This window comes from Polypterus senegalus, chromosome 16 (genome assembly GCF_016835505.1).
Source record: "Polypterus senegalus isolate Bchr_013 chromosome 16, ASM1683550v1, whole genome shotgun sequence".
In the NCBI taxonomy this organism is placed as follows: domain Eukaryota; kingdom Metazoa; phylum Chordata; class Cladistia; order Polypteriformes; family Polypteridae; genus Polypterus; species Polypterus senegalus.
The window spans coordinates 40,794,987-40,815,919 of record NC_053169.1 but is presented as its reverse complement, the minus strand read 5'-3'; the positions used below and the strand labels follow the sequence as shown (position 1 = coordinate 40,815,919).

At 37.0% G+C, this 20,933-nt stretch overlaps 1 protein-coding gene across 1 annotated transcript in view; it reads left to right on the top strand.

Annotated features, from left to right (window-relative positions):
- msh2 (mutS homolog 2 (E. coli)) overlaps positions 1-20,933 on the top strand; it is a 79,229-nt gene that overhangs the window by 13,078 nt on the left and 45,218 nt on the right. Inside the window, exons 4-6 of the mRNA XM_039739017.1 lie at positions 6,640-6,786; positions 8,212-8,361; positions 9,655-9,788. Coding sequence (XP_039594951.1) covers positions 6,640-6,786; positions 8,212-8,361; positions 9,655-9,788 — 431 coding nt within the window. The remainder of the gene's footprint in view (positions 1-6,639; positions 6,787-8,211; positions 8,362-9,654; positions 9,789-20,933) is intronic.

The window sequence follows — 20,933 nt, the reverse complement described above, 5'->3', positions numbered from 1 at the left end:
GACTTGACATCACTTCCTCCTGCCATGTTCTCCATATGAACAACAGTGGGAGTGTAATTTTTTTCCACAGCCTTCAGACATCTCAGCCGGCTTGGAAGCCACCGTGTGCTCTTCAGGCCACTGAAATGTGCCAGTTTCTCATTTAGCAGTTCACTTATTTCTGTCAGTTCTCTTCGCTTCTTTGGGGAATAGTAGTACATCTTAAAGATGGTTTTCAGTGTACCTTCAAATTTCACCAGGTACTCACAGCCTTTCACGCTATCCAGCACGGCTAGCTCTAACTTGTGTGCCACACAGTGGATTGTTATGATGTGGGGTATCCTCTGTTTCAGTCTCCCAGCTACTCCTGTTTTCTCACCCATCATCACTGCAGCACCAACAAAATTTGCACACACTACTTTCTTTTTCCATGTGTCTTCTCTGATACCCATGGTGTTCACTGCTTCATCAATAGCCTCTAAAATACCTGCAGCATTTGCACTCTTGACTGGCTGACATTTGATCATGTATGTGGATATGTCACCATTATCTCTCACATACCTGACATGAACCAACTCCTGTTCTATTATACCAGTGTCTGTACAGCCATCTGCAAGAATGGATAAGAACCTGCTTTCTTGAATTTCCTTTTCAATCTGGTCTCTTGAAATTTGTGCTATTGCTCCAATAAACTCTCTGCAAGCATGGTCATTGAGGTAAGTGGAACCAAGATCTAGGCCATTTGCTTTTTGAAGTTTGCAAAGACTGCTAAATTTTGCCAATGGTAGTTCACTCTTTGCAACATAGTACGCTGTTCTAAACAGCTTTTTCAAGACTTCTTGTTGTGCTTGGTTTATTTTTAGTATGGTTTTGCAATTGGTGTTTGTTCTGGGAAAGATGCTGCAGACTGAGCACCAATGCATTTCTTGTGATGCAGAGATTTCTCATGGGTTTTGATAGGGTCTTTCCTAAAATTACTGGTCCCAGTAACAAAGGCGCTTGTCGAGTCAGAAATCGAGGGAAACTCACGACACACCCGGCAGAACATTATGTTATTTAGCTTGTCATATTCCAGCTACAGAAATTCTTTTGTCCATGAAACCAAAAGATCGCTTTCTTTTGCCTCATAGTCTAATTTGTCATAACTTTTCCGCTTTGTGGTAGGCTTTTCTTTGGCTGTCCCTTCTTCACCCTGACCTGTCTTCTTTGGCTCAGCAGAACTAAAATACCTGCTGAGATAGATTTTGGTAGCCCGACTGGAAGACACAATAGCCCCGGGACGTCGGGCTAGCGATTTTGCGAGCCCTGTATATATATTTTATATATATATAAAATAAATAATAAAGTCTTTAGGGTGCGAGCAACTGTTGCTGGGGGTGCCAGAATCCATGAAGGAAGAAAAATGAAAAACCATTATTTGTACAAAATCTTAATTTATTTACCATTCCTAAATAATTAAATGGGCAGGCTATTTTGTATCAGTGCAATGTGCTGCTTGTTAAAACGGATGACTCCCGCTCTTACGTGCAAGTCTGCCTGGATATTATGAACTATCGTATCTGTTCAAGTTCTATTTAAATTTTAAATAGAAGGAATTTTTATTTAGTCGACAGAATATTATTCCGGAATAAATCAACTCAAACCTTAAATAACTTATATTTTGCTCTCCATAAAAATATATCCTGTCTAAATTATACAAGTTAGAAATAAAGTAAACGTTAAAAGAACAAACATTCAAATTTCTTTACTCTTATGTAATTTTATATAAAAATAAACTTAAATTTTAAATATCCCAAAAGATTTTGCTCTCCATAAAAATATATCCTGTCAAAATTATACAAATTCAAATATGAACATGGTGCATAACAAAACCTGGAAATATAAATAAAATTTGTTCTTTTCAGCAATAACAAATCAAATCATTCAGTTGTCTTTGCTCTTATGTCATTTTATCAGAGCTGGACGCCTGGCATCTTTTTTTGGCAACAAGTTCGTTTATGTTTGGTGTGAGGTTCTGTGTTGTGGAGATTCTCAGGATGGACTGCAGGTGCTCATCAGTGAGGCGACTCCTGTGTGCTGTTTTGTTAGTCTTCATGACTGAGAAGAGCTTCTCACACAGATATGTGCTACCAAACATGCACAAGGTTCGACCGCATGTAGACAGAGCTGGAGCATTTCTGCGGGAATGGAGTGAATAAACAGTGCGGCCGTGCAGTATCGTACTTTGCCTTCAGTGTGCCATTACACTGCAGCTCAATCACCTCCATCTGAATCTGCACAGGTGCAGTTTCCACATCGACGGCAAATGGGTTGCGAAACAACTCAAAATTCTTTTTGTTCTTCAAAGTCACCAAAGCGCCGTGCGAACTCCGTGCGCAGTGCGCTCTGTTTATCAGCAAAGTGCGTGTTGGGAACACCGTTGTGCCGATTTGGTTCAAGATTACTTGGCAAAGGGAAAGTGGGGCAAGTTGCACTGGTGCATTTGTGTCTCCCATAAAAGTAGCTTCACTTGAAATCACTTTGTGATTTTGCACGGGTAAAAACGTCTGCTGAAGTGTCAGATTCTTCTTTAACTCTTCTGCTTTCTGTATCTTGTGCATTGCATTCAGGTCTTTCAGGTTATCTTGATGTTTTGTCTCATAGTGCCGTCTTAGATTAAATTCTGTAATTACAGCCACATTAGCTCCACAAATGAGACACACGGGTTTACCGGCAATGTCAGTAAACATATACTCAGCCTCCCATCGGTTTTTAAAGGCTCTATGTTCAGAATCACCTTTTCTCTTCGCATCGTGTGGGCTAGCTTCGCAATAACTTGCAGCATCATAAGCTAGACTTGATTAATGCGGTAAGTGTTCAAGGCAGCTGAAGCGCTGCATTATGGGATCTGTAGTTTATTGTGTTACCAGCGCTTCATATCCCTGGGCCATTAATAACAATAATACAGTATATAAAATGATCTCGCGGGCTGGATATAATTACACGCTGGGCCGGATGTGGCCCGTGGGCCTTGAGTTTGACACATATGGACTAAATAGAACTTGAAAAGAAATATTTTTCAATGTGATCACGCAATTCAGATCGAGTTGGCGCACTACAGTACATGAGCCTGCATGCTATTGTGGTTTTGCCTGTGTGCCTCAATAAGTTACCCTCCCCTCGCTCTTACTTTTTTACCGTTCATGTAATGAATACACTGAGTATGGCTTTACCAAAACAATCATTGATCGCGAATAAAGTATCCATTATTCATAAAGCTTCAATTGGTGATCTGTCTTTCTGCGTTAACCACATTTTTTCATACGTCTCAAACCAAGGGGATGCGAGGCTAAATTGAACCGAGAAGCGCACGTACGTACTTAGTGCATCCCCTCTCGGAATCGAACCTCGGAAGTCAGCGCTAGAGGCGAAGCCTCTACTATTAGCCACGCGTGCGGTTTGTCTATTTGAGCGTAGCAGTGTAATTCGGTTTTTGTTCAGCACTCTTTGGAACTGTTGCTTTTTGTCTGCGCACTGCGTCAGTTCATGTGAGCCACTGAATATGGTTTTATATGTCACTCGCTCGCTTCTAATTGTTTCGCTGCCTTCTTAATTATATAATGCATGTTTTCTTCAGCGCTTTTTGTAGCTCTTCCTGGTTTTCTACGTAATGCGTGATTACGTGAGAGGCCTAATGATGTCACACGAAACTCCGCCCCCCACGGCTTTCGAGCTCAACTCCATTACAGTAAATGGAGAAAATAGCTTCTAGTTATGACCATTATGCGTACAATTTCAAAATGAAACCTGCCCAACTTTTGTAAGGAAGCTGTAAGGAATGAGCCTGCCAAATTTCAGCCTTCTACCTATATGGGAAGTTGGAGAATTAGTGATGAGTCAGTGAGGGCTTTGCCTTTTATTAGTATAGATCGCCTCACTATAAATTTGCACTACAGTTATAATGTTGCACAACTTGAGCCACTTTATAATCTGTGCATTTACATATGATAACGATATCATTTTTAAGTTGAAATGCAGCAGAATATGTTTATTATATGATACAGATAAAACTTTCATTTCATTTAAATAATCTGTATTGTTAAAAATGAAAATTGTGAGGACACGTTGTCGCTGTGCTAGCAAGGATCTGGCGCTCCATTCACGGATTGTTCCTGCTGCGTGCTATATGCTTGCTGGGACTGGCGTGACACTGGAAGGATAGAATAATTAAACCTGTACTATGAAGTTATTTCAGTGTTCCTTAAAAGTTTTGAAGAATCTGCATTCTAAGCTTAGATGGCTTAACGTCTATTACAGAGCTGATTGTGTGGCGACTGGGTGTTCGGAGAAAGAAAAGTAAGGACAGGAATTGGGTGTTAGTACGTTTGAAAGTGACAGTACTGCTGCAATAAATTATTTCATTGAAGGTCACACACAATCACTGCGCCACAGTGTTCCCATGTTTAATAACATGCTTTAACTCCTGTCGTCATTAAAATGATATCACGTATACATCTCAGTATTTTAATTATTCAGAGAGCTGTAATATTACGAATATAATGGATTCTGTGTCCTGTCGGAGGAAGAGAAAGCCTGGAGTCACATAGTGAATCACACACATAGAGCACATAAAATATCAAATACAAAACAAAGCATTTAACGTGCCACTTTAGTTATGATGGACTTTGAGAAACTAGTAAATGAAACTATTTTAAGATGAAGTTTATGATGTTCTACTTTAATGACAAAATAAACTACGTGATTAAAATGGAAATTTTGAGATTATAGTTGACATTGAGATTTTTTTTCCCCCACTGTGCCCCGATATCTTTTCTTTTCTTTTCTCTGTACCCTAATAAGCTTTCATATGAAACTAAGACGGTGGACTACGACTCGCCTTTTCACGGCAAATTTGATATCTGACAACTTCTTTTTTTATTTCAGGCACAGTGAGACTTTGTGAAGTTGAGCTTTCGAGTTTCTCCGACCCTCTATGTTACTCGATTAACTTCCTTTTGTTTATACCACTTTTTAAACCAACAAATAGTACGTTTTTCCTTGCCTCCACTTGGTATTCACTGAACTACTTCTTTTTCCCCCCCCGTGCTTTTGCCATTGCCTTTTCACAAAATGCTGAGCTTAAGGTCTATTTATATTGATTTGCATATTCAAAGAGGCATAATTCTGGGAGGAGACGGGGCGGGACAGCAGGTGCGTGCATATGTGTTACTTTTCATGCTGACCGGATTTATGTAGCAGAAGAACACGGAAGTTGGTGTTCGCACAGATTTATGCATCTGGATTTTTTTCCGCTTTTGTCCTTACGCCATTTTCTAGTGTGAAATCTACACACGGCGTTCTGCATGAGGCCCCTGGTCCTAACTAGCACTTAAGAACAATGTGTTTTTCAGTAGTAATCATTCTTATGCAATACATTTTTGGGGTATTTTTATGTTTTGATTTGTACACTTTGTTTTAGAGCAAGTTTCAGTTTGTATATTAACCTGGGGGAAAAAAAACTCTACTAGGTGCAGCAAAGTGATTATTTTTTTATTAAATTAACAATTTCAAGTGAAATTTAATCTAAGTGGATTTAATCACACTTATTAAATAAATGAGTGGAGTGGTGGCTCTGAGGCTGTGGATCTGTGCTAGCAATCAGAAGGTTGCTGGTTCGAATCCCATAAACTCCATTGGTACCCTAAGCAAGGCCCTTAACCTGCACTTGCTCTGTCCTGGGTATGATGTTAATCTGCACCCAGCCCTGCATGCAGGACCTCCAACTTTCAGGGAAAATTTGGTTGTTGGTTGTAGGACTGGCACTCCAGCCACTGTTTTTTAAAAAAAAAAATCACTGTTCAGTGTTATGCTGAGGTGTCACCTGTTGCATGGCTGCATTTGGATCTCAGTCCAGTTGGTTCGCTGTGTGGTTTGTGCGGCAACGTGCTGTAATCAGCGCATGCTCCCAACCTCATTAAATAAGTAAAAGCAAAAGTCTCTTTGTGCATGAAACTGACTAATTGTGTGTTTCAGATTTCAATTTAATTGTAATGAAGAGAGAGATTTGTTTTTTTCTACTTAGTGATGATTTTTGTTTCTAAAACCAGAATAAGACGTGGACATACTGTATGTGATTACTCAAATTATGATTTATGATAAAATCTTGCCTGGAAGTGGAAAGAAAAAAATCATTGTATTTTTCAGTGTTTAACAGACTTTAATTAGTTCATATTCTAACCTGCTCATTCAACATTTTTATGTATGGCTTCAAGTGTTTTCTGCATGTGACATAGTAGTTAGAGCCCTAGCTCTCCAGAATACTGGGTTTAAATCCCTGACCTGGGTCACTGCCTGATTAGCGTTTGGACATTCTCAACTTCTGCTTGGGTTTTCCTCTCACATAACAGAGATGTGCACATTAGATTAATTGGCAACTCTGGCTTTTCAGTGTTTTACTGCATGTTGTTGTCTGTGATGCACTAGTGCCTTATCTAGGCATCATCCCTGTCATGTGTACAGTTCTGACGAGGTAGGCACTGGTATCATATGGAGCATGCACTGAATAAGAGTGAGTTAGAACATAAATGTCTTGGTAGTTTTCATTGTGGTATTTTTATAGAATGTAGTTATGTGAATTACATTATTTGCCAATAGTTATCTGGATACATCTATTGATCTCAGGTGGTTCAGCGTGGTGGAATCCTTATCACTGACAGAAAGAAGACAGACTTCAGTACCAAAGACATTGTGCAGGATCTAAACCGATTGCTTAAGGCCAAGAAGGGGGAACAGGTTTCCAGTGCTGCTCTGCCTGAAATGGAGAAACAGGTATTCTTGATAAATCTGCTATCTTTCTTCTCCCTAATTATAGTTCATTCCTGTGGTTGAACCTCTGTCCCACACATTCTTGAGCAGTGAAAACAATAGTTTAAAACAACTAAATAAATATAGTAAACTTCCACTTTATTAAAAATGCCTGCTCTTTCGCATAATTGATTTATTAATATTCTATCGTGGTCGGACAATGCAGCACCATACAGGTATGTAGCTAGTAATGTGAACATGTACTAAGTTGTAATTGGTTTTGAACGCATCATAATTGTGCTTACCAGATAATCCAGCATGAGCGAATAAAGCCTATCCAGCTGTAGAGGGTGTGTGAATAACTGGATGTTTTAATGTGGTACGTTAATGGACCATTAATGAAGGATGAAAAATTGATTTATTTGATTTGTGTGGAGTAACACACTACCTTAGTAATATAGTAACTGTTTGCAATAGTAGTTCCAACAAAGATATATTGCTGTACTCAGAACATCGTATCCTCTATGACAACCAAGGACTTCAGCTTCTGGCAGCGAGATACAAGAAGAAGTTATTACAACAGGCTAAGAAACAGAAATATATTTTTTAAAATTGACAAAAATCTATATCTGATGGAGTCTAGTTCTTACTGATTCTGTCTGATGGAAGAAAAAGATATCTTTGAATCTCTCCTAGGCTGAGACTGAGTGGAAATGTGTGTGTGTGTGTGTGTGTGTGTGTGTGTGTGTGAATTTCTGGAATGCCTTGGGTCATCTTAACATCATTGACGATTAGGAGAATTATCTAATGACAGCAATAAAACCGGTCTTTTTGTGCAGGATAATGTTCTGTTCATCAAGGCAAAGAAAAGTCCTAGAGCATTACAGTGAATTTTACTTAATGCAGAGACTTTACAGTGGTGAAATGAATAGGGCTTTTAGGAACAGAGATGAAAAACCTTAATAACCTGCAAAAAATATGGGCCGCATTAAAGATGACATAGAAAGGTATCCTTATGGCTTACTTCTGGTATTTTGTTAAGTTTATTTTAATTAATTTTGTCTGTTCTGATGTCCGATGGGGGACCAAGTCATTATTATTTAGGTGTAACTGTTAAAGTAGCTGCTTTTTTTATATTGTTTGTCTGAATTTTAAGAAGTATTTTTAAATATGTTGTAATACTTTTTAGAGCCATACATACTTGGTGAAATGGCATGGGGGCAACTTTGTTTATAAATGCTTTGTTTTAAGAATCAGTACATATGCTTTGCAAGCATTTACAAATATTACTTTTGCATTTGCTTCAGTATTCATGAAAAGTGTTGTAGGAGTTTGGTACTAGTTTTTTAAAAATTAACAAAGTTATTAAATTACTTTGTTAAACTAACTCCTTCTGTTGTACATTTATTCATGTGATTCTTCCTTATGTTGTTTCTTTTTCCTCATTAGGTTGCCATGTCATCAATTTCAGCTGTGATTAGGTACCTGGAGCTGCTTGCAGATGAGTCAAATTTTGGCTGTTATGAGTTAACAACTTTTGACCTTGGTCAGTACATGAGACTTGATAATGCTGCAGTACAGGCACTTAATCTTTTTCAGGTAAGAATGTAATGCTAACTGTAAAGATTGTTGTTTCAAACAAATGACAGTTTTTCTTTCTCAGCTCTTGACACAAAATATCTTCTTTTTTTGGTAAATTAAACTGTGAATGTATGATTTAGACTTAACTTCTTGTTAAAAATAACCTGCATTGTATCTGAGCAGGCGGTACCCTCTGTTTGTTTGTTTTGAATTATTACTGTATTCAGTGTGTTTAGTATTTAATATATACTGTATGTGCACACATTATATAGACCCCAGTAACAGCACACTGAATGATAAAGTGCAGTGAATACACTTGCCTTGAGCATTCACAGTTTTCAGACCCTTTCTCTGTACGTTTAGTATTCGTTTGCTCAGAGGTTGATGTGCTTGCTGCTTCCTGAGCAGCTCTTCTTTTCTCCACCCTAGTGGCCTGCTTCTTCTCTTCTTTTGTCGGCATCTTTTTGCATTAAAACTGAATAAGTCAGTGTTTGTGTTGCAATTACTTTTACGTTATGTTTTCCTTAATTTTTTTTTACTTAAGCTTGCACTTGAAGCAGATTGAAGACTTACGAATGATTTAAGATATGAGATATGAAGAGGTAGCGGAAGTGATGGCGCAGGTGGTAGGGATGAGAATGGCACACGGCTGCCCTGCTGACCGCTGCCGAGAGTTGATTCTTTAGTAAAATAAAAAGAGGAATAACCTTGGAGGTCAATCATTACCACGAAAGCAGATAGTAGATGTCACATAGTACAGTATATGTGTACCACATTTCAGGTCAATAGTTCAAACGGTTTACGAGCTACAGGTTATTTAAAGTCCTGTACAGACAAACGAACACCCACAATAGCATATTATATAAGAAGACAATATATAGTACCTTCCAAATAATTCAAAGAGTACACAACAAACGGTTTTCCCCGATTGGGTCTCATCAGGTGCATGCAGTTTTGGTTCCGAAGTTCAGTCCCTGCAAAGGGAACATATTTGGCAGGTACTATATATATTGTGTGTATGCGTGTGTGTAAAATACGTATAATATAAATTATATATAATATGAATAATAGTATGACTATGCATTTGTCTTTTTAATTGTTTTGTATCCCGGTAACTCATTTAAGGTATTACTTATAAGACACTCACCACATTTTGTATTAACGGTGTTGCATGGAGTACTGAGGCGTTCACATTTATATGGAAAGCAGTACTGTTACGAGTACTGTACAGAGACTAAGCAGTTGTCATTTCATGATAAGTATTGTTGCTGAATGTGGAAGACTGTTAAGTATACTTATTTTTGTGTCCAGGCTTCTGCGGAGGACACCACAGGAACTCAGTCTTTGTCTGGTTTGTTGAACAAATGCAAAACACCTCAAGGTCAACGACTGGTAAACCAGTGGATTAAACAACCACTTATGGACCGAAACCGTATTGAAGAGAGGTAAGTCTTTTGGTTTGTGGGATATTGACTTCAAGTTGAAAGTAACTGTAGAACAAATAGCATACCATTGTCTGGGCCACGAACTTGGTTCCTAGAGGGCTTCTGTGACTACAGGTTTTCATACCAGCCCTTTTTTTAATTTTTTAAATGCTGCTGCTAGTTGAATGGACTTCTTTAGTCACAGTTGAACTTGAAATTGATTTGCTTTTGAACATTCAATACTCTTGTTTCATTTTTTTGTTAGCCTGCAGCCAAACAATGACATGCAAAACAAGCCAATAGATGATGAATGAAAGAAAATCATTAATGTTGACTGCAAAAATGGCTTCTAATTAAGTACTTGTTTGGTAAAAAAATAGTGCCACTTTTCCTTTCATAGTTTTTATTTGATGTTTAAGGAGAAGTACAAATTAATAATGTTGAATCTTAAAAAGGAAGTCAATTAAAGTGAAGTCAATTGAAGTGAATTACACTAATGGGCAACTAATGAAGACGGTGACTGGAATGAAAACCTGTGGCCCTCTAGCATCGGAGTTTGACACACTGTTTACCATGGATAAGTGTGACATACTGATCAACTTTTTGTATGGAGCAATTGCTTGGTTGGTTAAGTGAATGAAGTGCCTAATATTTCTTGTCTTTATTCTGTTTATGTAGCTGCAGTTTTGACTGAAATCCATTGGCTAAAACGATTACAAAATTTCAAAGCAGATATAGACAGCATTTATTTAAAAAGATTTTCTTACAAATGTTTAGCTGACAGTTAAAATACTATTGAATATAAAGTGCATTTAATAAATGAAAGGAAAGGGTCTTGAAAAGCTTTGTTTGGGTCACTCTTGGAACCACTTCAGCTGGAAGAATGTGGCAATTGCTTATCCTTCTCCTTCATGAAATAAAAATGTGCACAGACAACTTGTCTGCATGCCTGTCATGTTTTGCTGTGAGAAGTTTTTCCAAACAGCTGCTTAAGCAGGAAAATCTTGATTGTTTGTTGTTCTTTTATTTTGCTGTAGTATGGGGACTTCTGAAATCTTACCTGTTCTCTATTTGAATAAATGTATTTTTCATTCTTTATTGTTGGATTGTTTTCAATTATATCAATTGATGTGTTTACATCTGTATTGTTTTAAGCTCAAAGGACAGGTTTTTTTTTTTTTGTCTTTTGTTTTGTAATATTTCATCCTGTGATATGAAAGACAGATCTGTGTTTTAGTTTTTTTTTTTTTTTTAATTAAAGTAAAATGCAGGCTTTTAGATGAAATTTCCTCCTCCTCCACTCCTTGATTTTGGCTTAAACATTTTGTACAGTATTCTTATGAATGTTGCATCCTCACTTAGGTTTCTGGGGACATGGCCTCAGTAGTATAGCATGGTAAGGCCAGAGATATTATAAGGAATTTTACCGCATTCATAGAAACATTACTTGAGTGTTTGCATGTATGTTTTTTTTTTTTTGCATTTGTAGAAGCATATAAAGTTTGGGTACAGTATTAGGAAATTGAGGATGGAGTAGCATTTCTGTTTCCTATTTTTACTCCTAAAATGTAGTTAAGCTCCATTGTAATTGGCTGTATGTCAGTAGAAATGCCATTTTTTATAAGCCTACACCTTGCAAACTAGTGCATAAGCATTAACTCCTATAAGTATTGGTCTAAAAAATGAAATGTAATTTAACATTAATGGAAAAGGAACAGCACCGTGATATGTTTGTAAACTTTAGTCATTTTTGCCTTACATTTGATAAAGTAATCTAATCAATATTTGCAATTTAAATTTACAGCTTATCCTACCCTATTTCTGCATCAACATATGGCTATTGTGCTATTAACTGTAGGCCTTTTTTCTGCATAGATTGCATGTAGCTGTTGTCTTCTGTCCAAGGTAGTGGTTTGCCTAATATATTTGAACTTTGGAAAGTAAAGTTTTCAAACTGATGCTTCCAAAATATTTGACATAATTCCAAATTCTTTTTTTTTACTGGAATGTACAGTATATGATCAGAAATATTGCAGCGTGTCATTAGTTTTAAAGATGTCTATTTACAATATTCTTTTTATTAGCACAGTAATATTATTTGTATGGAATTTGATTTTAGGTGAAGCTCATATACGATTAAATGTTGATACAGACATGTTGCATCAGAAATCGGCAATAATTATTCAGTTCAGATTCTTTTCTGTTTTGTCAAAATTAGTTTTTGATCGATTATCAAAGTCAGAATTTTAATACTGATACCAGCTTTTGCTATTCACTACCAACACCAAAGCATTACTGAAGCAAATACAGGGCTGAGCGTTGCTAACCCACCAACCTCTCTACTATCTCCTGATGTCCACCCTCACCCCACCCTCCTCAATATAAAGACTATTAGGGACACCTTTTTGTTTTTAGTTGCTTCCAGACCCAACCGACTTATCTCTACTGTCTTTCTCTACCGCCGCAGTGTCACAGAATTAAAGCACACTGCTCCTTCCCTCATTCTTTCCTTTCTTGTACTCGCACGTTGTGCCCACGCATACCACACAGTTCTAGTTTTGCTGTGCCAGTATCGCAGTCCAGAAAATTAATTTTCTTCCTGTCAATAGATTTCTGAGTCCTCTAGGACTGGTCCTGCCCCTTCATGCACCTTTTGCCAATCCTGGGACTCTGGCAGTCCTTCCACTTTTTTCCTTCAGCTCCATCTCCTCAAAGCTCACTGTGATGCTTCATTTGCATAACCCACTGTTCCTTCTAGCCAAATGATCCTCTGAATTCTCAGCCCAGTCATTATAATATATAATATTTAGAATCTGAAACAAAATACAGTGGGAAAATCTTTTCGGACACCTTTTGACTCAATCAACTTCTTTGGCATTAACCCAGAACATAAATCTGGCTTGGAATTCTGTGTAATTGTTGTTATTCCAGAGTCACACTTGAGGTGACATGTAGTGATCTGCTTTACAGTTTTAAGCCCAAATAACTTGGGACATTATTTTGCTGCCATCTATTGGAAGAAATAACGTGCAAAAAAAAAAAATCATGAATACAGGTATTTGTATGGATGATCGAGATGATAATTTCAATTGGTTATCATACATTGATACGAATAATGAAACTGATATATATAGCACTGTACAACCAAACTGTCTTGATATGCCTGGCAACTTTAGTCACATTACGGTACAACGGGGTGTGCAAGTTGGTGTGTGGTAAAAAGCAGAAAGATTGCAATCAAGTAGGACAAGCAAGATGTTAGCTCCCTAAACACTGTTGACAATGTAGTAATTGTCATTTGTGTTGGGGAAATGAAGAAGTCGCTAAACCTTGTACTGTGGAAACCTACAGTAACACAAGGGGATATTTTGATCGTGCAGATCAGGCACTGACATGACATTCTACTTCCTCATGTTCAAGCTATAGAAAAAATATGAGAAACATGCAAAGAAACACGCTTGCCCTGTTCTGATTGCAGTATTAGGCTATGCATTGGTGACTGTCTCAAAACTTATCACATATAGGATAGGTAATAAATCTGCATCGTTATAGCAGTGGACACTTTAACAAACCCTTCCTACTGTATTTAGTTTGACATTCTGGTATTCTCATGTTTCTGTTAAGCATAACATTTTTGACTATTTTCAAAATTTGTGACTCATTTTTCTTGGGGTAAACATAACTCTAAAGACATTAAACTTAAATCTGGACAAAAACACACTTCCAAATGTCCTTGGGGCCAATAAAAATTAGTGAAATGTGCAACAATTGAATCTATGCATTCAATTCATAGACTATTTTGCCGATTAGAATCACGATGATTAAGATTGAGCTAGTTAAGTGTTCGTGTCTGTACATCAATCAAGCTTCAGGAAAATATTCTTTGTGAACTTGTACTGTGTGAAAATGCTTCATTTGTTAAGCCACCAAAATACACTAATCTTAACCTTTGCTCAAAGTGTTTGATATTTTTAAGAACCTAGTACTGTTTTCCGTTCCCACACTATAACTTGAAACAGCCTCTCATCCATACATATTTTCTGTTTTCAAGTTATAAACTAATTGAATCAGTTGCCTTAAGATTATAAATTACTGATACATTGCAGAAAGAATGTAAGAAATAGTATATACTACCATTGTAAATTGCCTCTGTAAGAGGGTTAGTGTTAGGTAGGGTTAGAATACTCGAGGGCAAACTTGCCATTTGCAGTTAAGGTTAATGGGACATGAAATTTGCCCAATGTTGGTGTACTAGGACACATAGTGACATTTGTTAGACCAGGAGACTTTTTTTTTTTTTCCTTTAATTTTTCACTTGACCACTTTTAGTGATCAGATGGTCACTGTAGCCTTCTCTTTTTATTTTTAGCTAACTGGACTAGTAGTCAAAATAGTCATCTGTTCTTCTAGCCTAACCACTTTTGTAAAAAGATAACATTTGAATATTTTGTTAACAAGAGACATCGGCAAAGAATGGCCACACTTGTTCAAGCTAACAGAAAAAGCACAAAGTGCCCCCAAGAACTATTTGTTTCTTTATTTATTCATTTTTAATATCACAGTATTCTTGAGATCTATGATGTGTGTCCAGATCCTAGGACAAAGGCCATTTTTTGGTATTGGTAACAACAATCATAACACAGTCAAAGTTGAGTACTTTGAAAAACATATATACTTAATTTACATAAGCCCAGAGTTCCTGGAGTTGCATCATGCCATGATCAGAAGATATACCTAAAAAAAATGGTAGCAGAAATGAATCGATTTGTATAAATATTTCAAATTTCCAAATCTTTTCTATTGTCAAAAAGTGGAGGTGCAGAGGTAATTTTCCGAGTCCCCATAGACATCCACTTCTATTATGTACACAATTGAATATCATAATTTCATTAGACACATTGCAAAGAAGTTTTGTGGCCAGTTTGAACATTAAACTAAATAAATCTTTACTTTTTTGCTCATTAATGGGCACAGATAATGACATTAATTCAGGTAAAATGGCTTTTAGCAGTGTGAACTGACCTCTTAACAGTAACTCTGTTCCCCCCCACTCTCAAAATGTCTGTGTATACTCAAAATGATAGGACTGATTAGACAAAGAGTGTTTACGTCAGTTCAGCTGCTGTTCTGGGAACTTCCCTAAGGCAGGAAGCTCTATGGAAACAGAACTGAGGTGTTCCCTTTGAAACCAGCTGCAACAGGTTTGCATTTTTTTTTGCACTCCGCCCACTTCATAGACTTAAAGGGAGGGTTGCTTTGCATGTGTGAGAGGTTCTGTTTTTGTATTTTCTGATCCTCGCCTATAAATAAAGGATTTAAAAAAAAAAAAAAATGGTTGCTCTGATTTTATAAATTAGCTGTGAGAGGGAGGTGGTAACTACATTTGGGTTTAGAAAATAATATTAGAAATCTTCTTCCATTTGAAATAAAATTGACTTCTAAAAAAATATATATCTGTTAAGCTTGGCTTGTTACAAATTTTGTCAGTACTTCCTTTTAAAATGAGTAGTTCTAGCTAAGAATATTGTGGTTGTGAGAGTTGTTGCCTCCCACATGCCAAAATTACATTGGTTAAAACAACTCTGAAGATGGACCTAGTATGGGCATGTATGCTCAGTGCTATTAGGTTAGGTTTTTGCTACCCACCCTGTATTGGACAAAGCAGATTAAAAAGTAAATGGATTGATAACCAGGTTAGACCACACTGTGAATATTTAGAAGGCTGACATATACTGTATCTGAGGTGGTTATGTTATTTAATTTGACTTAGTAGGTACTGGTAAATTATTAATTCACTAAGGACATTTTAGTTAACATATTACTAAAGTTTTAAAAGAAAGAAACCACTGTTTAATAGAGAGGAGTAGCTGCTTTGTATTTTACAGTGTTTATACATTTTTGTGTGGGATCAAGGCAGCTGCGTGAATTATAGGAATCAAATCAAAATTAGGTTTGCTTTTTCTTCTGTTGTACATTCCTAGCTAGAGAATTATAGAAGAATAAATTGAGATATAGTTCTGTAATAAAACTGAAGTATAAATGCAGTGGAAATGCTGTAAAAACCTTGAATGGAAAGAAAAGAGTAAAATATGTAAAACATACTGTCACTGCCAAAGTATTCTTAGTTTTTAAAAGAAATGTCACTAAATCCAGGGTCATATTGTAGCCTTTTTAAGACCATAGACCATTATAAATATGGCTGGAAACAGTCCTGACTATGGAAGGCATTCAAGATCACTTTAGCCAACCTAGTGAGACGGGAGTACTGTGGTCAAGTAGGGAAGTATTACAAGGCATTTTTTTTCTTATGACTTATTCCTGTTAGAGATGCATTAAAAAATGGATAGTGTTCTGCAAATTAAGGATTTTGGATTAGTTTGCATTTTTTGTACCTTTTTTATCCAGCTACTAATAAGTAGCTTATATGAGCATATGCTTGTATGCCTGTCACTTGGATTATGCAACACAGGTTTTGTTTGGTCCATTTTCTATGGAGGATTAAACATTTTGGTTGTACAGCACTAAAAACAATGTGAGTTTAATGATCTAGGTCAAAATTATTTTTGTGTAAGAGTTTTCTTTTTTTATTTTTTCCTGCCCCTTGTGAATTTTGTATATAGTTTTATAATTGACATTTCTAGTTATGCTCATAATATTAAATCTTCTTTCTGGCTGTACTTACTGCTCTTTCTTTACAGCTGTGTACAGTAGCAATTGCTCAGTACCCCCACCTTCCCCCCAAGTAGTACTGCTGATTAAACAATCATCACTTCAGGGAACACACACACTTGAAAAGCTGTTTGGCAAGTTTCAGGACTTTGCCAGTACAAACAGTAAAAGTTTACATTTATCCAACAGGTGGTAGAAGTACAAACCCTTGGTTATTTGAGTAACAGATACTCCCACAGTTTGGAACTGCAGTGCATCACCTTCTTTGCTAGTCACAGGTAAAACAGTTTATATACTTACATGTGTAGAGAAGAGCCAAGCAAAATGACACCTTTTATTGGCTAACTAAAAAGATTACAATATGCAAGCTTTCGAGGCAACTCGGGCCCCTTCTTCAGGCAAGATGTAATGTATTTTTTAATATACTTACATGTGAAATAACGTGCATTATTCATCACTCCCATTTACTTAAAGTTGCAGTATTGCAGATAGGGTTTTTGTAGGCCATATTTGTGGGGGAACCAGTGTTTTTTGTCAAAATTCTTCCAGTAAAAGTAATACAGTAAAATGTACAATATGCAAGCTTTCAAGGCAACTCGAAGGCCTGAGTTGCCTCGAAAGTTTGCATATTGTAATATTTTTAGTTAGCCAATAAAAGGTGTAATTTTGCTTGACTTCTCACTACATTCATAATGGCTAACATGCTACAACACCCTAGACCAGAGTGAAATTTTGACATACATGTCAGCCTTGTGTCCTCCCTGCGTGGAGTTTGCATGTTCTCCCCGTGTCTGCGTGGGTTTCCTCCGGGCGCTCCGGTTTCCTCCCACAGACCAAAGACATACAAATTAGGTGGATTGGCGATTCTAAATTGGCCCTAGTGTGTGCTTGGTGTGTGGGTGTGTGTCCTGCAGTGGGTTGACACCCTGCCCAGGATTGGTTCCTGCCTTGTGCCCTGTGTTGGCTGGGATTGGCTCCAGCAGACCCCCGTGACCCTGTGTTCGGATTCAGCGGGTTGGATAATGGATGGATGGATGTCAGCCTTGTATGAAATTTAATTTGGGGAATGTTAAGTTTAAATGTTACTTAAATAAATGTAAAATGATTGTGACATTTGAAAACCTGTATGTCATGTTTTCCATAATCCGTGCTAAGTTAAAACTTTGTCATTTTCATTAATTGTAAAAAGTGTGTTTTACTTGAGTAAATTTTTGTCTACTTGGTGACATTTCAGTTTAATGTTATAATATGTCCTTTTTCTCCTTAGAATACTTCATTACGTCATTTGACCTAGTTCTGATTTTCTTTTTTTTTGTCTTTTTTTTTTTTATTCTCTTCTATTGGCTGTCTAGTTCAGATTCTAGGTTATTAATAGTCGAAAAGACACATGGAATCTTATTATTTGAAATATTTTGTGTTGCCAGAATACAACCTGTGTTCAGATGCTTACAAAATATTTTTGAGTTTGTGTGTGTGTTTTATTTAAGTTACTTTTGGTCTCTGTGTTCCGTAGCTGATTATAATGATCAATTTATGTCTAAAACATGCAGTGATGGAGGAATACTGATTGATAATTCATGCCTCTAAGACCGCAAAAGGGTAACATGTTTAATTTCAATTTGTGTCAGCAAAACTTGATAATGCAGTAATAAAACTGTATTTGAAGAAAACTGCTGTTATGGATGAAAGGTGTTAAAAGTGATTACATCTGTAGTGCTCTATCAAAAGCCTTATGTGCAAGAAAATATATCCCCTTCCATATTACTATCTTTTTTTACAGTAACATTTATACCTTGTTGTTAACATATATATATATAATGGCACTTGGATAGGCAGTTATTCATATTAATGTTTCTATTTTTTCAAAGCACTTACTTAAACAAGGGAATTTGATAATGTCTGTTTACAAAATGCAAAAATTATCTGTAGATCAAAAGACTACATCTTAAAATCTGAATTGTTTGTTTACATTTGCGTTGCAATACTAAAGACTGCTGAAAAAATGTATATGGGTGGAATAAAATTACAGAAGTGAAATTTGGAAGTGTCTAATTTAACCTCCAAATTTATGGAATTTTAAACTGAAATATTTAAATTATCTAAGAAAACTGGAAGATTTATAAGTGTCAAGGTAAAATTAAAAATAGCACAAGAAAAGTTGAAAATGCTGTATTGGATGGATGAGGTTCCAAACCAGTAGTTTGTGATGAAATTAACACTATTAATGTAAAAAGGGCAAATTACAAGTGATTGATCTGACAATCAATTATAGTCATCACAAAAGAGTCAAGACCTGGCAATCAGTAAAGGAAGGACTCAAAGTAGTGACATCAGGAGTCAAGAGAATTATCTAAAATGTCAAGACTTTGGAATCGATAATCTTGCAGCAAACATATTGAAAACCGAAAAATCTGTTGGAATGGGTACAAAGTTAGATTTAGCAAATTGCATTACAAGTTATAAGGATAGATAAGGATTTCATACTCTGACTACTTTTTTAGAATAAAGTTTATAATTTAACAGCTCTTGAACTTTCACATTAAATGGAGATGTTTCTTCTATTTATCAGATGCTTGATACACTTGTATTACTGCAAGAATGAGATTTAGTGTGAAAATACTTTATTAATTTTTTTCATTCATTAAACAGTATGTTGTGCATTGTACATACCTAAAAGTGAGATCTGAAAGAAAACTGAGCATTCTTCATGAGGAGTGACTAGCCTTAACTTAGTTCAGATACTTAATTTGGCATATGGTGCATAAAACCTGTACTCTAGTGAAAATCTGCCCTCTTGTGGACTACCACTTTTCTAAACATTTTGAAACATTGTTTCTGAAAAACTCTATGGCAAATCCTTTTTATTGCTGAAGTCAATAAATACCTCCCCCACTTTCTCATCACCATGTGCTGAATTCAGCGTTTAGTCTGTTCTATGCTTTGAATCATTGACAAAAGTTCAGGAGAATTGATGATGATGATTGCTTAAATTAAATAGTAAATTCAGCATCATCCAAGTACTTGTTTCCTACTTCCCCTCCACTTTCTAGTGTATTACAAGAGATTAATTAAAATTTCCAATTTCCTTTACTTTTGGAGCATCAATCAAAAGATACAAAAATATGAGTAACATTTTATTCTGTTATGCTGGCTTTTATGCATTCAGACAAAAATATAGTAGCAATTATCACTTAGAGCCAGCAGGCTATTATTTTAGTTACTGTATACTCCTCCATTTATTTGTCTCAATGCTCAGTGAAGGTATACAGTGAGAGTATTTATTAGTAAATGGTTCTTCCTTGAGTACTGAATAGCTAGTAGCCATATGCTCTCCAACAGCTCAGTCGCATTGGATCAGTCTCTTAAAAACTCTACTCGGCTGCGAGCTTGTGAATATCATTGCATACATTTTGCACCTGTCTCATAGAACAGTACAATTCCACATCAGTAGAGAGAGAGAAAGAGAGAGACACAAGTTATCCCTTCTTACCCCAAATGTCAAACCTGATGCCAAAGCTAATAATGTATGAAGAGGTAGTGTCCATGATATCTAGTCAGTACTATTGAGCCTACACCAGCCCCAGTTTGTACATGTCAGGTGTGGAAGAAGTCAGATTGGGGAGCATGCACTGGAACGGTGCATTGCCGCACCCACCACACAATAAAACAGCTTTGGATCCTAGTTGGTATACCCCCAGGCAGACAAGCGGTCCAGTCCCACCCTCTGGAAATGCCCATCTATCTGCTACAGCCAGGTGTTAAGTGAGCATCCCCTTGGCCTGGTCCAGCCATTCGGGTCCTCAACAGTGTGGATCCAATGAGCCGACAAGGTCAACACTTTCTCTACAGACAAACACACTGCTGATAACTGTGCTCAAGAGGTCATTAAAGGCCTGGATCTTGGTTTTTATCCAGGACACTTGCAAGCCCAGACACTCATTACTCCTCGCTCAATCTCTCAAGAGCCCCGATAAGAGCCTCCATAAGAGCCTCCATTGACCCCACAAAGATCATAGCATCATCAGCAAAGTCAATATCAGTGGATCTTTCGTCATGACCTTGCCTAACATCCACTCCATGCAAGCACTGGACAGTGTAGAAGCAAGAAAACACCCCTGATGAACCCCAGAATCAACTGAAAAATGCAGAGGTTCTGCCTCCACTCTGCACAGTACCAGTGTACAGGCTGGCCATGATATTCAGAAACTTTGAGGGGATCCCACAAAGTCTCGGGATGTCCCACAGGGCAGCTCGATCAACCAAGTTGAATGCTTTATGAAAATCGACAAAGGCTGCAAAGAAACTCTGCCGATATCCACATTTGTGCTCCAGCAGAGCCCTCAGTCACAGGATATGGTCGATGGAAAACTTCTTGGGCGTAAAACCAGACTGCTCCAGTTTTTGGTAGGTAAGCAGCTGATCACGGGAATCCTATTGACGATGACCCTAGCAAGGACCTTACCTGGCACTGAGCAGTGTTATCCCTCCGTAGTTGTT